At 38.4% G+C, this 17,826-nt stretch overlaps 1 protein-coding gene across 1 annotated transcript in view; it reads left to right on the plus strand.

Moving 5' to 3' along the window:
- RRAS2 (RAS related 2) overlaps positions 1-17,826 on the plus strand; it is an 80,106-nt gene that overhangs the window by 42,975 nt on the left and 19,305 nt on the right. The window contains exons 2-4 of the mRNA XM_054026866.1: positions 13,223-13,310; positions 14,213-14,315; positions 16,118-16,226. Of these exons, the coding sequence (XP_053882841.1) occupies positions 13,223-13,310; positions 14,213-14,315; positions 16,118-16,226 (300 nt within the window). The remainder of the gene's footprint in view (positions 1-13,222; positions 13,311-14,212; positions 14,316-16,117; positions 16,227-17,826) is intronic.

A 17,826-nucleotide genomic window follows, 5' to 3' on the forward strand; every position in this document is an offset into this window, starting at 1 on the left:
ACTACCTTCCAATCTATTTTAGTATAAATATACAAAATGAACTTAGTGCTGAGGAAAGATATGGAATGACTGCTTTAGCAATTGAAGTAATAGGTTCTGAGAACAAGTGTAGCAAGAGGCTCTCCTACACTTTTAATCTTAGTTGCACTATAAATTTAATGCATACTAGCTGGTTCATGAAATTTACATGCTCTGATATGGCTAATTAAGCGTCATCAGATTTCTTTTCCCTTGGAACTGAGGGAAATCTTGGAAATTAAAAGCAATATTGTATTAGCGAAAGACTTTAAGGTGGCATAGTTACATTGCTGCAGTGGAACCTTAACTCTTGCTTGTAATTTTAACTCAGCACATAGGTGCAACACAACTCGGCTGTTGTCTATTCTTGTTTTTTCTTAACTGTGTAATTGCAATAAAAAGTATACTACTTGTTATAGACACTGTACCATTACAAATGTGCAGTATTGCTCATAGAATCTGAACTCCTGCATTTCCTGAATTTGCTTTTGTCTTTTATAAGTGTTTTGATGTAATCAGGAATGCTGTTTGCCAACTCAGTTTTTATGGCAGCCTGCCTTTTTGAAGACCTTTGCTACCTCAGGTAAGCAACTACAGCAATTGCATCCTCTTCCCCCTTCAAAACAAATAGAAAATGTCACATTGCATTGAAGTTAAATCAGCTGAAATCATCTGGAAGGCTAGCGGGCAAAAATGTTGTTTAACCCATTGTGTCACTTTTGTCAGTTGCCATGCTTGAAGACTGTTGCCTCGGCTACAGAACTCCCATAGTGCTAGATGGATTTCCCAGGACCGTGTACTTTTGTATTCTCCAAGTCAAATTACCTTTGCTGAAAATTCAAACTATTATGCCTTGCTCAGATTCTTTATCCAGGTTAGTGTCTTGCCTGTACCTTTTAAAAACTAAGGTGTCAGGATAAAGGTCTGGGTTACATATCAAGAGTTGGCCATGTTTACAAGCACTTGAGGTCAGTTCAGATGCTGGAGCACAAAGGCGGCCAAAAGCTATGAACTTTCAACCCTAGCCACCAGGGGGCACATTGGTCATATGCATACTGATATATTGCAATAAGGTGTGCAGTTGCTTAATTTAATTCTCTGGAACAAACTGTGGTCAAAGTTTAAAATTTGAATTACTTAGCCAGATAAATTCCTCCAGCACTTCAAACTCCCTTCCAGGCCGCCTCCTGCCTCTGTCATAAGGAGACCCGAAACAGCTTGGGAGAGGGTGTCTGAGACAAGCATGAAACCGGAAACCAGCCTTGAAAATGTGTTCTATTCCCCCATGACCACCACATTTTATTGAGCAATAGGCATGGAGCAAGGACTGGCTTGCTCTGGTTCGACCCTGAGGTCCCAGCACAGTCAACGTATAGTAGAGGTCCAAATCCCACTAGCTGGTCCTGACATCCTGAAACCCTCAATTCGGTGCCCAGAATCCCAAGTCTCTCCAGGTTGATAGAATTTGATATGATCCCAATGTACTAGAGGTTGACCTTGTTTGTTGCTGAGTTTTTAACACTGCTAGCATTTTGTGGAAGCCTAGTGGATTTCTGTCAAAGGTGGTGGTTTTTAACTAAATATTCAGGACCATGAATTCTGCCAGGCTGCATGGGTTGTAATTCAGTGTCCACCCTCATAGCCTTGGGAGCAAGAGTCCTCATTCACCTTGCAATATCATAGTTTTGGAAAGGATTGCTCCATGTGCCAGTAGAGTTTCTTGAGGCAACTGCTTTGCTGGATTTCTTTATGGAATCTGGATTTGATTATGTTGCAAGTGCCAGAGAGTTGACATATTCATTTATCTGCTCAGAGGGTATTTCATCGAGTGCATGTATCATTTAAAAAATATTTTTTTTTAAATTTTGGGTTGGAGTCTTTTTCCAAGGCTCTTGACCTCTCGTCTGCTCATGGTGGTCATCTGTACCATACATCTGAGAAGAGGACATTTCCCATAGCAATAACTACAGCCCATGGAGTTGGTGAGCTACAGATCAAAATGTCCAGTCCTCTCTAAACTATAGTTCATATGGGAAATGTGATTGATTGGGTCAGTCATTGCCCTCAGATACTCATTTTCCATTTCAAGTCATCTGTTTCCATTTCCTGTTTCCATTTCAAAGAGGCGTCTACCCTGCTTGTATTTTCCCTAGTCTCTTGTACACCCTTTAAGATTTGCCAGATGTTCATTCACCTGGATATTAAAAGTATTCAGCTAATTTGAAGACTACATCCATTGGTGGCTATTTATCTTTTTTATAGAACCTGCAAAGCTTTATATGTATTTTGGAATCAGATGTGGGAGGATATTATGGTTGCTTCCAATATACTCGTGACCTGCAGTCTATAGTTGATACTTTTTTTGGTGGTTTTACAGTCCTTGTTCTCTAGAAGACAGACTATTTTCCTGTTGTATGCTAATCTTTTACAAGTGGGAATATGCGGAGGCCACTCAGAAGCTTTACCAATAGCTATTGTTCTTAGCAAGTTGTATCTACATAGTCCCCCTCCCTCCCTACCTTCTCCTTTGCAGTCTTGGATAAAGAATTCCCAAATTAGTAGTGGCTTCCCTCAGGTCCATCCCCCTTTCTATGACTTTCAAATCAACTATGGGCAGGAAGAGTGGCCCCAGGGGACACTCCTCACTAGTAAAATTCCACTGCTTGATGCCAGGGATCTTATGTTCCACAAGTGTGAATATTCAGAGGCAACGCTATAGAGGAACTAACGCAGTAAGCAACCTCTTTTCTCCTCTGCGTAGAGAACAGCCACGTTCGTGGGATCATGAGGCAGCATTGAACTAAACTTCCTTGTCTTTTATATAGTGAAATCGTTATTTCTGGTTCATGAAAACTTTGCATTACTCGTGTGTGTTGTTCAGTTTGGAAAAATTTGTTTTGTAAGAACTGTTTTGTGGGAACCTTGCTGGACCTTGGTTTCTTCCTCTGTTTCATTAAAAGCACTTCCATAGTTGCATTGTCAGCAGTCCTGGCACCCACACTCACAGCACTTTTAAGAAGTCCCGAGATTTTCATTGTAGTCCTTAAAGGCTGAGAGAGAAGCCCAGATATCAGAGATTTGAGGCCAAAAGGCTGAAGTTAAGCAGGTGTGCTCCCCATCCCAAAATAAGGTAATAAGAATAGTAGCTAGGATTCAACCTGTTTTCTGACATGATTATTAGTCACGTTGCTATATAAGCTTTTTTTTTTAAAAGTACTGTTTCACAGCTTTTACAAACATTTAGTTTCTAAGGCGCAGTCATTAAATCTTGGCAAATGGCAGAAAGTATAAAAATATATTCTAGAGTATGAACAGGAAACCTACTTAATCCAACACCTTCACATTGGATTGTGTCCAAACTGGTGTTTAAAAATTCCATAGGGATTAACTACTATACTCCCAATAAAAATTACTGGACAAGAGCTAGTATATTGTGACTTATGACTACAAGGCCATGAGATCATTATGTAGATAAGGTGTCTTGCTGACTGTAAATGGGTTGTCTTAGCTTTAATTCCATAGCTGTGAGCAGACCTGTCCCTGAAATGGGATTGGATTTTTTTTGTACTTAATTTTTAAACAAATGGATAGGTATAGAAAGCAATTGAAAATTCTTTGCCATTTGGTCCACCTTTTGTGTAGCTTAGAGAGAGTGTACAAAATCTAAATACATGCTTTCCTTTAAAAAAAACCTCTTGAATGGCAACCAGGATTTCACCCTAATTGTCAAGTCAGTTGGAGTTTTGCTATTGAGTTCAATAGGGTCAAAACTTCACCCTTGATGTATTATGCTGAAAAAAGAGTTCTTAGATTTTTGACTTAATTGGTGTGTGCAAAGCTAGTCCTGAAACGTTCAAGCAGACTGTATTTTAGATAGCTTGTCTCTTTGGGTGCCTGAGTCTGCCCTTGTAGGGTGATAAATAGTTGAAAATCTTGATTTGACTTGTTTGCAATCAGTTGCTAATTACTTAAAATGGCTGGTGACCACTCAAAATAATACTGTAAAGGGGAGCTTATGATCTGCTGTTATACTAGCTGTCGGTTTCCAAGATCAATGTTATTTCTATCATCCAACACGTGACTTGCCCCGTTCTGAAGAGTGGTGAGATTAACCGTTTTCTCAGGCACTGACCTCCCTCAAGTTGAGGTGCAGTACTTCTGAGTAGTGTAGCTGGAAAGAGCTGTTCTGGCCAATGCCTATTCACATAGGGTTCAGTGGTGGTGGGAGGGAGGGTCTAAGGTTTCATCCACATGGTTTTGTACCAATTTTAATAAGATGTGTTCAGAAACCAACATCTTTTAAATCTTTGCAGCCCCTAATGTGGCTGTGGTTATCCCAGTTAAGTTCTTATAGTGGTATTGCTTATTTTGGTAAATTTACCCCTTCTTGATAGTGTGCTTAGAGGAGGAGGAGGATTTTAGTGGCTGTTGCCTTTCAGGGAAGGGAGTGGGAGTTGGCATTGTGGTGCTTCCCGGAGATATCCAGCATTGTGAGGTTCCTCGCTACCACTTGCCCTTAATGTGAGGAAGCCTTGTTTGTACCTGCCAGGTCCAGCTCCCTGACTCCATTGGTCATGAGCAACATAAGCACTTCTTTCTAGGCCTGGGCAGGTCGGTCTCTCTCTGTCTGTAGTTAGCAGTGGGCACGCTCCAACCTCTCAGAATCTCCCTGGAGTATCCAGCCCCTACTCCACTGGATACTTGCAGTGTTCACAGATTTGCTGCTTCCAAAGAAGCCGTACACCCCAGCTTACCAGTTCACTGCTCCATTTTTGACACACAGCACTTAGCTACGTTTATAGTGAAAAGAGAAAGTTTAACAGAGATTCAAGTGACAGCATATGGAAGTATTGCAAACAAAAGGTCAGTAATAAAATAAAATTGTAAGATACATTCTAGAACCAAGATTTACATCACTAGATACTTTCCTGTCTATAGAGCATTGCTTACCCAAAGTCCTTCCATTGTTTTACAGCCAGGCTTGACTGTGACCCCCTCTGTTTGTGACAAGTCACGCTGTCCGCTTGCCTCCTCAGTAAATGATCCCAGGTGTCTGTTTTCACTCCCAGATATATCAGAACAATTCTTTGTCTTTATTCATAAACAAAATATCCTCCGGTGGTGGTTTTTTCCTTGATACTCCTTTGTGTAGATTTCACAATCTCTTAATTAGTATCTGGCTCACTATAAAAATAGGCATACACTGTGAGAGACACAGACAAGCATCTGTTATCTCCTGCCTGAAACAGACCTGTCCAAGACATGTCATCACCTGGTTATCTGCCTAAAGAACATAATTTTCAGTACAGACAAAACTCCTTAATATTATCTGAACATGCATTTTGCAGTGATTATGATGACCCGTGGACTTCTGACTCTCGGTAGATACTTCACATGCCACCCTTCAGTGAACTATTACGCGTATATCTGACCCACCAGATCCCTATAAAACCCAGTACACCCCCTGTGCCCTCTGCCAGTTGGCACAAGGGCTCCGTGGGTCACAGGCTCTTGTGCTCTTCTCCATCAGCCCTTTTCACAAATAATAAGCACTTCATAAAGTTTTTGTTCTTTAGGGGTTAATGATACCATTAAACCAGAGGATGTTGTCAAATCCTCTCCCCAAAATATCTTGTGAGAATGAGTTTGTGGCAGTTCCTAGATGCTGAAAAGGCACTCAAGGCCTCTTTAAATAGAAAGACAAAGACCCTTTTTGGGTGTGTTTAGAGAAAGCAAAAAGAGCAGAAGCAAGCCACCTTAGATCTGGTTGGTGACTGTTCTGCATTGCATCCCTGAAATGAATGAGTTCACAATTCTTTAGAGTTTCCTCCAGTGTTGTTCACAGATGCATCTTGAATAAAGAGCTGAGAGAATATTGTCACCTTACATGGGGCCTTGGAGCTGCCTACTATTACCTTTCCTTGTTGTATCTGTAATTTCCAGATATTCAGTTCTTAGTTTCTAAGGGTATGTCTACACTACCCGCCAGATCAGAAGGTAGCGATCGATCTATTGGGGATCGATTTATCGTGTCGCGTAGACTCGATAAATCTATCCCTGATTGCTCTCCCATCGACTACTGAACTCCAGCTCGGTGAGAGGCGGAAGCAAAGTCGACGGGGGAGCCGCAGCTGTCGGTCCCACGGCGCGAAGACGCAAAGTAAGTAATTTTAATTTGATCTAAGATATGTCGACTTCAGCTATGCTATTCTTGTAGCTGAAGTTGCATATCTTAGATCAGTTCCCTTCCCCCCCTCCCCCCCCCCCCCCCCGGTGTAGACCAGGCCTAAGACCAGAAGGTACCACTGTGATGATCTAGTCTTGTGCATAACACAGGCTATAAAACTTCCCTGAAATAATTCCTGTTTCAACTAAAATTCAGTAGTGCCTGAATGCCACCTTTTTATTCGTTAGATAGAACTTACGGCTTGTGAGATTCCATATTGGTGGGGCCTTGGGGTGCAGGAAAAAACCTATTGTGTAATATCCCTGCTTCTCTGGTTCATAAATTCAGAATCTCCCATACATTTTTTGTTCCTATTCCCACATGTTGGAGAGGGTTTTCAATAATGTTAACTGAGTTTATGGAGGGGTAATTTGTGGTTTCTTCAGTAGGTTGTATTCCTTCATATTTCTTTACAAGCTCCAAGTGAACAATGGAAGCTAGAGGGATAGATGAGGTGATGTTAAAGAGCTTTAAAATTATTTCTGTTGCATCAATAAAAGCTTGAATAGCACACTGGTAGTCCTGAATTAATTTTAGTTGTGGAAATAGTTAAGAACAGAAGAGCTATTAAGTAATTACTGGTCCTAATTTTCTGTAACTATTGTAAACCATACTCTTGACCTTTAGTTATATTTTGAACTTACAATTTAAAAGCAAGAACCCTAGGTAATAGCTTCATTCTAGTTAACCATTTATGGCGCCCTCCTTTTTTTCCTGATTGAAATCTAAAATTCCCTTTGTGAAGGTAGCTGTTGGTATGCTTTTTTAGCAACCAAATTGCAGTATAGGCTGTCGTGATTTTGTGCAGAACAGTCAGATTCAACTGCTTCGTCTGTAACACTAAGAAATACATCAAAGTGGCAGTTTCTTTCACTTTTCTAACACCAGAAAATGTGAGTGTTTACTGCATAGTGCATTGCATGTGTCTGTACTGAAAAATCTTAAAGAAAAATTGACTTATAGAGAATCTCCTACTGAGACTTGAAACTGTTTCCACAAAAAGCAATTTGCTCTTACCTCTAGTATTGTCTAATATAGTATTAATAAGGGCTTCCTTCTTCTCAACTCACCTTTCTCATTCTGCTTTATTTTACACGGAAGTTATCCAGTAGCTTGTTGCCTTGGAACGTATTTATCATAAATACATCACTGTACTTCTCTGTAAGATAGAGATAAGGGGTTGCAATGAAAGAAAACCTTAAACAACCTGAATAGCGAGTAAAAAAGGAATAAATAAAAGAAATGGGTTGCTTAAGTTACCTGTTAGTTTTTTCTTTAATTTGAAAGTCTCTCTAAGCTACTTTTTCTCAGTGGAGGGTTGTAACCTCTTTGCATTCATTTTCCTATTGCCTTGTGCACTAAAGAAGTCTTAAGGCGTGAAGTGAGGAATTATTTTATCCCTTTTCAACGATCTCCTGGAGCATAGAACATTGACTATTCAACACTGAGACATTAACAAAGATGGTGAAGTTTTTTTTGTAATGAAGCCAAAGAAAATCTAAGGGCACGTCTGCGCTATAGTGTCACAGCTACAGGGCTGCAGCTATATTGCTATAGTGTAAATGCTTCCTATGTCAACAAAAGTGTCCCCCTCCCCCTCTCCCCATCAGTGTAGGTAATCCACCTCTTTAAGAGGCGGTAACTAGGTTGACAGAAGAGTTCTTCTGTCAACCTCGCTGCACCTACAGTGAAGGTTAGGTCAATCTAACTACGTTGCACAAGGTGCAGAAATTTTCACAGCCCTGAATGATGTAGCTAGCTGACCTAAGTTTTAGATGTAGACAAGGCCTGAGACTTCAATCTCTTCCAGGTACAGTTCTGAGTTGGAGATTACCTCCCCCAAGCCCACACTGCCTTTCTCCGAAACATTCAGCAAACATAGTGCTGAGAATGATTGATTGTTTATACACTATATTTCCTTCACCTCCAAAATGTTTTCCTTGCTCTGTAGCTCAACAGTGGTGATTTCTTTAAGTTTTCCTTACCTGAGAGAAGAGTGAGGAGAATTTTATTTCAGGATTAATGCCTCCTATACTGGATCTGCTTTTGTAAAAATGCCTTAGCTACCACTTTAACATTGACTTCTTATGTTCTCTGCTTCAAAGATGCTGTTACCGTGTATTATTGTATGCCTTCGTACTTCTGCTGTATGATGGATCACATTCTTTTACTATAAACGTCAGTTTTGACATCACACCATGCTTCAGATTCCTACAGGGATTCTGTAAACTTAAATGTGAAGGGAGAGCAAGAGAGAGAGAGACGACTTTGGTTACTTATTTCAGAGTACTTCAGAAGTTTTTTTTCTTACTTAATTGGCCTCTCAGAGTTGGTAAGACAACTCCCACCTGTTCATGCTCTCTGTATGTGTGTATATATATCTCCTCAATATATGTTTCACTCTATATGCATCTGAAGAAATGGGCTGTAGTCCACGAAAGCTTATGCTCTAATAAATTTGTTAGTCTCTAAGGTGCCACAAGTACTCCTGTTCTTTTTTTGGTTACTTAATTAACTAATCTGAGGAGATCCATTTTGCCCAACCACGTATCCTGTTTGCTTTCAAGTTCTCAAAATAATTCAGTTCAGAAACTTGTGAACCAGGCTTGCTATATGTTGATAGTGCTATGATGCATCTTTTCAGGGAATTAGCAGCTCCTATTTTAAATTTTACTGCTAAAGAGTGCCCCTTAAGTAAGGGAAAGTAAGGCCATGCCTAGATTAGGGAAATGTACACTATTTATTAAACTATATTGATATAGCTATACATGTGCAAACTTCCATAATCTAGACAGAACAGTTTGGAGACATCCCAATTTACAGGTAAGCTAACCTAGTATTTGCATGTGCTTTTATTTCTTTGAGCTCAGTACTGAACAATATGGTATTTAATATGCTGACTTGAATTGTAAATTCTTGTGAGCTTCCACTCAAATGTCAAGCCTTTGTTTCGGAATTTGACAGGCATCTAGTGGTGTAATGTTAACTACAAACTCTGATCGTTTTTGAGCTGTGTATGGGGGGGGGGGGGAAGGCTGTCTCCTGAAAGAGGGAAGAAAATCCTCTAAATATTAATCTTTTCTGTCTTGACTCTGATTTGACTCATTTTTCTTTTCTATTTAGCTCACTAGAATATTTCCTCTTTTGCCCCGCTTTATGGATATAAATTGTAATACTTGCTTTAAATTATGCTATATGTTGGAGGTGTTCATTTTTATATTTGTATTTGACTAAATGACAAGCCAATAATTTAATTGGATTTATTCACGTAGTAAAGTTGCATCTAAAAATGTGTGGATTGTGGGTTTTTTAATCTTTCCCCTTTTTTTCTTTTCTCTTAGAACTTATTTCCCAGTATGTAATCCAGCTAGGCTTTTCTCACTGTCATAGTCCTAAAATTGAATACCCACTTCTGAAAACTTGCCTGGCTTTTGCAAAGTACAAAGCTGAGTCAGTTTTGGTACTATCATATTTTTATGGCCTTGCATGAATTTTTGTGGTATGGAAACTATAGATGTGGCAGACTTGATTATATAGGTGATGTTTCTGTCCAATGCTCTAAATATCTTGACATCCATCACAGTGCTCAAAACCAGTAACATTTTAATGTATGCAAAGTAAAAATACCAAATCCTTCTATTCTTGCAGACTTTTGATTATAATTATATTGCGACTTTCTGTTTTGAAACTAGGGACAAATCTGTTACTTTGTTTTAAATTCTTACCACCATTTCATTGACCAGCTCTAGCAACTCCAGGATTCTGGTCAGGGACTCAAAATTTGGGAAGGGGGCTGCATTTGTGTCAGATGTACCTTTTGCTGTCTCCTTAAAAGTCCACCAAAATTTGACAGTTATGACTCTCTGAAAATTTTGTTTGCATGTTTCAAAGTTTATAAACCTCTGAAAATGACCCTCTCAAATGAAAAAGTGCAGGCAACCACAACTATAAGTGGAGCATGCAGGAATGCTGATAAATAATTCTGCTAAGTACTGTATTATAAAATGGAGTTAGTGGTAGCTGGTTAATATGTTAACGGTCTTTTATGGGTGTATGTAAATCTTGCATAGGTCACTCATTTTTACCATTGTAGTGAAATCCAAAATGGACATACCATTACACAGCTTGATGTAGTTGCAGCTTCTGAGGGACATAGCCAAGTACAGGGTAATAATCTGATCTGAAGTCTTTTGGCAGATCAACAAGGAAATGAACACAGTACACTCTTCATGTATTTTGAATCTGGCAGTCTGTTTCCATATTGCCCCTCTCTTTTTAACCTCCTTAAATGAATATCCTTTTTTTACACTGCTCATAATTGATTATATAAGATCTTAATTATTTGGATGTGCCAATATGATTTTTCTGTATGTTCATGAGGCACAGGTGGTGACATGGCTTGATGCTTTGTCCATGGGTGGGAACACTGCTAATATCCAGAACAGAAGGATGAGAGGTGATGGAGCTAGAAACTTGTGGTTATGGGAGGTGTATATTATAAAGCTTTGGAAATGTCCGTTGAGCAATGTACATACAACTTAAACATAATTTGTCATTCCAAGTTTAGTAAGTTGTTTTCTCTGCCCTGAAGAGAGTGCATTATTTTAGGTTGTGAAATCTAGACGCTGCCCAATAGTTCAGGAATGGAAGGGTGATGAGATTTGGTGGAGGAGGAAGAAAGAAAGGATGGTTTATTGTTGGATAAATGGAAATTTTTATTCCAGACCCCAAGTGCCTTAAATTCCATTGCCTTTCGATAGACTTGTCTCCTAAGTGATGTAGGTGCTTTAGAATATTTCTCCCTAAGGAGGAGAGAACAAAGGTGCTTATTTGGAGATGGCTTGAATTGTATAGAGTAGCATGACAAAAGGAACAAAGTGAAAATGGGAGGAAAAACTAAAGTAATGTGAAAGGATTGGGAAGAAATGATGATAGGAGGCAAAACTACGGGGACCTTAAAGTAGAGAGGAATGAATTTGAATTTGATTACTTCCTTAAATTTAAGGAATTAAAAAAGGGATATATGCATGTGGAAGGGAATTCAATAGTTTTATTGTACTTGTTAGGAGGCAATTCCACTTAGAATTACTTTATTGCCCCTGTTCAGAATGTGGAGGTGACAGAACTGTGGTGGATATATTTCAATGGATAGTTGATATCTACAGTGAAAAGTGATCAAATTACAATGCATATACTGATCTCTGGGTAGTTAAAACCATTTTCTTGTATGTTTCTGATTTCCTTACTCTTATGATAAGCATCAGACAATTGTAGCAGTAGTTGCAAATTAAATATATCTGACTTTCTCTAGGGACCATGATAACATTGCTTTTATACATTTGAACAGTGGGAAGTACTGTAAACTGAGGAAGTGGCTGTGATTGCATAGCAACATTGAGTCTGCCTTGAATTAGAGCTTCAGAAGAATGGGAAGAATGGCTTTACTGTTACTACTGCAAAGGAAAATTATATTCTTTAGGGATTGGTGTGAATGTGGGATGACAATTGGACTAGAGTATACAACACTCGAAACAGTTAGAAACCAGAATTTCACTTGCAGTTTAAATGTTATAATTGGTTGGTAAGATGCTAAGTCAAAACAATTTTAATGGCTGTATTTTAGTAGCTGTCCTTCTATGGTACAATCCTTTGTTTTTGCAGATTCTGTGATCTTTGTTAGCTACTGATACTTGTAATTATAGTGCTTAATATGTCTTCTCTTCTCCTCCTTTTAGTATTCCTTATAACCACATCCGATGGCTGGGCTTACTTCTGTCAGCAACACACACACAAAACTGGCTCATTCCTCTCTTGAATTGTCTAGCAAGGGAAATGGGCTTAGCCCCATAGCACTTACTTCAAACCCTTCCCCCTAAGCAGGTTTCAGAGCTTAGGTTTCAACCCCAGTGGGAACATTGACAACTGCTTTGGTTTAGCCCCATATAGTCCAGGTCAATTGACAGTCTCGCACTGCAGGTTTTTTGCAATGTAGATGTTGCAGTTTCTGTGGTGATATGGAGAAAGTTAGAGGGTTGTCTAAAACAATGATTGTTGAGGCTTTTGGATGGTTCACATTTTAACTACAACATTCTCATGTTGATGTTTAAGTGAAATAGTTGTAGCTTTCATGCTGACAAAGCCGTGTTTGGAGGGTGTACTTTTAGATTTAATTTTGTTTGAATTATGGGGTTAAAAGAAAAGGATGCTGCCTGTGGTGGCTGTGAATCCAGAAGTAAACAAAGGATTATTCCCTATTGTTCTAAATGACTATTTTGTGTGATCTACAGGTTCATTCAGCTTCTAGGCAGCAAGTAAAAGCTAACATGTAGGCTGTGAAGTGCTTAAAGAATTTACTTTTCACTTAAACAATAGAATTGATTTGCATACTCAAATAGGTGCTTGTCCATTGATGCACAAACAGCCAATTAACTTTTTAAATTCCAAAAATGGTGCAGAGTTTATTTTTAAACTTCAACAATGGTGGTGTAGGACTGGCATAGCAAAACTATAAAAGCACTGTTGTGTTGTCTGAAGGGGCAATGAAATGGTCTAAAATACTTGTATAATTTTGGAATATTTCTCTAGAAAACCAGCTAAAACTCATGTGATTTGACCGCGATAAGAGTAATAGTGTAAATGCTAATTCCTCCAGTGAATATTTAATTAGTTATAAACGTCCTCCCCAAAACAATGGGGGTTAATATGTATTATCACATTCATGACAACATGTATCCATGATTCATAACAAATGTTCCCTCTGATATGCTGTTTGCCCATGTCATATCAAGCCATTACCAGAGATTGCCAAATGATACTTAACCTTTTTAGATGTATTGGCTAGTCTAATTTGGATGAAATACTTCTGAGTTTATATCATTTTTTGAGTGCAGAAAATAACTCTGCAGAAAACAGTTTGATAGACTACAAATACTTTAATGCAGTAAGTTAACAGTGTATTGTATGTATGTTTTTCTGCAGTCCTACTTTGTCACGGATTATGATCCGACAATTGAAGACTCTTACACCAAACAGTGTGTGATAGATGAGAAAGCAGCACGGTTGGACAGTAAGTAGTTTTTTTTTTTTAAAGCATAATTAAATATTGATATTTAAATGGTCTGTAACTGTTATTTATTTGAACTTGAATTTTAAGAGGGTGGTACTGGATCAAATTGTATTGTGCTATGTATTTTGATTTATGCTTTCATGACTACCTGATTTAAAACTTATACTCTAGTCTTAATTGCATATTCATTGACTATCAAAGAGCTAATCAAACTTAAAACTTTCTTTAAATTAACACTAAGCCTAAATGCCTAATGTAAACAATGTGTCTGCAACTAAATAAATAGCTTCTGTTTTTAGAGATTCTGAGCACCTGCAGCTTCTATTCTCTAGAGAGATCCTCTGCATGAGGAGCCTTATTTTTGGGCCTTATTTTCTGAGTACAAGGCTACCAGAACTTCCTTAACTCTTATGAGCAGTGGTTCTGGGATACAATTTAATAGCTGTCATGTTTGCCACCCGTGCAGAGTATAAATGCTGCCCTCCAAATATTCCAGTGAGATCCCTCTTGTTAACAATCAATGTAAGACTCCCATCTAGGTATGCACAATAGCTATTTTTGTCTGGCATGAACTGGTGAAAGGGAGACCATTGTTTCTTCAGGTTTGGTTCATGCCAGACTTAATGCTTATGACTGGATCACTGCCCTGAAGAGTCAAAAAACCTTGAGTTAGGAGTCTCACCAGCATCTTGCTAAACTCCAGGAGTAAGAATCTTGCAATATATCTTCATTGGAAGAAAAACTACAGATAAGTCATTTTCCGTATGCTGGGGAAGGTCATAGTTTATAAAATAACATCCCTTTTAAAAAAGAAGCTGCTGTGCTCCAACTATTTCAGGAGGAAAAGTTTCGCAAACTTGGAGCATGAAGTATAGTAATTTAGTTTTTCTACTTCTGTTCAGTTCTGGATACAGCAGGACAAGAAGAATTTGGAGCTATGCGAGAACAGTATATGAGGACTGGGGAGGGCTTTCTCCTTGTCTTCTCAGTCACTGATAGAGGAAGGTAAGCCTGGAAATCAACTATGAAAGCATGTGCCGGTACTCCGTTTGCTAAGTCAGTTTCTACTAGAATAACCACATGGTCCTTGTTGCAGAGACAAACTGTGATGCCATTGCTTCCTGGTCTAAGTGGCTAATTAATATTGAGCTGAGGGGTGAAGACATTGTCTACTTCCCTCAAATTGTGGTAAAGAGGGAGTTGGGGGTAATACAGCTAGACAAAATTCAACTGTTAATTGTCTACATCAATAGTTCTCAACCTTTCCAGACTACTGTATCCCTTTCAGTAGGCTGATTTGTCTAGTGTACCCCAAATTTCACCTTACTTAAAATTACTTATGAAAACAGACATAAAAATACAAGTGTCACAGCTGACATGTTACTGAAAAATTGCTTACTTTCTCATTTTTACCATATGATTATAAAATAAATCATGGCCCCCAGGTTGAGAAACATTGATATAGAGCAGTATGAACAAGTCACTGTGTGAAATTTCAGTTTGTACTGACTTTTAGTGCTTTTCACATAACCTCTTGTAAAATTTGGCAAATATGTAGATGAGTTGATGTGCCCCCTGGAAGACCTCTGTGTACCTTCAGAGTTGCATGTACCCTTGGTTAAGAACCACTGGTCTACATTTTATTTCAGTTTCATTAAAGCACCTACCCAATGCTATAAGTGATTTTAAACTATAAATAGGAAAACAAGAGCGGGGGAAGGGGACCCAAATACCTCCCCCAAATATTAACTTGAACTTTTAAAGCTGGCTCGGTATGTCATGCCAGGTTTATTGAGCAGTTCTTGATAAGGGCGTGTGACATCTGTGCCTTCATTGATTGCACTGGTAGCTTTTTGTTTTGGTCAGCCCTTTCTCCTTCCCTTTTCCCTAAGGCAGCTCTGTTCTCTTTGCTTCACTCCTCGGCCTCTCTGGACACTCTGCACTCTGTCTGCTCAGCGTTGATGTGCTTGGTGCTACTAGACTTGCTGCTGTCCTTTTCTGGTGGGCAGCAAACCTGACCATTAATTTACTTGGATAGCGCTTCCACTTTTCTTCTGTTTCTGGGCAACAGGGTTATCCCCAGCTGGATGGGTTTTTATAATTAAAAGCAAAGGTTTAAAACACTAGAAAAAGCTGTAAAGGCTTTGTTGGGAAGACCAATTGGCTTTCTTGGATGCGATCTGAAATTTTGGCCTCCATAGTCTTGTATGGAATGGATAACAGTGTATTTTTGGCTAGTAATTTCAAACTTGGGTGCCTAGAATTAAGAGCCTAAATCATATTTGATTTTTTTAATTGTCCCATATGCTTTGAGTTTAAGATTAAAATCGGTATCCTTCCTCGCCATATGGAAACTAGCAAAAGGCTCTTGCTGCCTAAACACAACTTTCTATTGTCTTAAGTGAAGTGCCTTTCCAACTTATGTATACACATAGCTGATATTAATGTTGAGTTGCCATTCAATGAAGAAAATAGACACCTGTAAAGTTGCATGTACCCTATCTTTAGGCTAAGCAGGGAATACTCCGTTGCAACTCTCTAAAAGACCAGAATAGGTCCTATAGATTACACAGTACTGATTTGTGTTAAGAATCATTTTAACTGGATGAACTAGCTCAGTGGTTCCCTAATCATGGAGCCATCGTGACCCAGGATGAAACAATATTTTATTTTAGGACTTACAACCCTGTCTCTTTATCCATAAACAAGAAGGGTGGTTGTAATCCCACTCCAATTTTTCATGCCCCCGTAGATCAAGAACCCATGAACAAGTACATGCAAATCTTCCTTCCCCCTTTTTTTTCCAGTTTTGAAGAAATCTACAAGTTTCAAAGGCAGATACTTAGAGTGAAAGACCGTGATGAATTTCCTATGATTCTAGTTGGTAACAAAGCAGATCTGGATCATCAAAGACAGGTAAAATCTTGGCATTTTGTATATCAAGAATCCTAATTCTTTGTTATGGTTTTTGTAGAAATTGTTGTCGAGAAGATTAACTTCAAATTTTAAAATTAGTAATTGGAGCAGATGACTTTTTCACAAAATATTTGTAATTAATCACAATGGAAGAGAAATACAGGAAATTCGATAACTGCTATAGTTGAGAGGTTCTTAACGTTTCTCTTTAGGGAGAACTCTTTCTGGATCAAAATATTTTAAAAATGTTGATACAGCAGCTTCTTTTATTGAATCTTGGAAGTGAGGCTGAAGCTAAATTTATTGAGAGATCTAAGGCATGAGTATGTCTAATTCTCCTACTCTTAAAATTTTCCGTAATATATCATCAAATTGGCTTGTGCCAAGCAGAAAATTCTATCACTAAAAGGTGTGGTGGTTACTCTAAAAGTTTTACTCAGTGCATTTCTTATTGTAAAAGCAACAGTAATTTTGTGTATAACTGAGTTATACACATATAAAGCAGATTATGCAGCCAATGGTATCCTTTAAAGTCTGGAGGTACGCAGAATTAATGTAGCCCATATTAAATAGATTGAAAACTGTTAAATTGTGGAAACGTCATTATAAATGGGAGCAGTTCTCAGATGTTCTCTATTGGGGTCATGGGGGTATCTATTCTTGTCCCAGTGCTATTCAATATTTTACTATTGGTGTGGAAGAATATATAAAATCATTGCTGGTAAAATTTGCAGGTGACTCCAAAAATAATGGAAAGGTAAATAACAGGGACAGGCTAACTGTATACAGACCAAACTGGATCACTTGATAAGAGGTTTATTGGGACAGCCAAATGCAGTGTCATACATTTAGGACCAAAGAATGACCATAATACAATATGGGGGACAATATCTTGGACTGTAGTGACACTGAAAAGGACTTAAGGTATTGATAGATAATCAGTTGAACATAAACTCCCTATGCAGTTCTTTAGGGGTGGGAGTGAATGCAATCCTTGGATATATAAGCAGAGAAATATCAAGTACGAGTCAGGGGAGGGAGGTGGTATTTTTGTATATGTATTAGCAAGACCATTTCTAGAATATTATGTTTGGTTCTGGTGTTTTAAAAAGGATGTAGAAAAACTGGAAAGGACTCCAGAATGTCTTTGCGTTTGGAAACCATGCCTTAAAGTGAGAGACTGAAGAAGCTCAATCTACTTAGTTTATCAAAGAGAAGTTTAGGAGGTGACTTGATCAGTGTCTATAAGCACCTTTGTGGGGAAAGGATTTCTAATAGGAGACAGCTCTTCAATCTAGCAGAAAAATGTACCAGAATTTTCCACAGTTTGAAGCTGAAGCAAGACAAATTCAGGCTAGAAATGAGGTGCAACTTGTAGCAAAAAATTTAAAAAGCTACATCATAGTACCTTCTGGCTATAAAAATCTATGAAACTAAATTTCTCTATCACTTTGTGGGCTTTAAAGGTTTGAAACCACTTCCATAAACCTTCAAAATGTCGCTTTTAACTTTTGTTTTGGTGGCAGAGAATTCCTAATTTCTCATGTCTATAAGCACTTTATACTATTTTATATTTGGAGTTTTAGTTACAGCTGAACAC

The sequence above is a fragment of the Malaclemys terrapin genome, chromosome 4 (genome assembly GCF_027887155.1).
Source record: "Malaclemys terrapin pileata isolate rMalTer1 chromosome 4, rMalTer1.hap1, whole genome shotgun sequence".
Taxonomy (NCBI): Eukaryota; Metazoa; Chordata; order Testudines; family Emydidae; genus Malaclemys; species Malaclemys terrapin.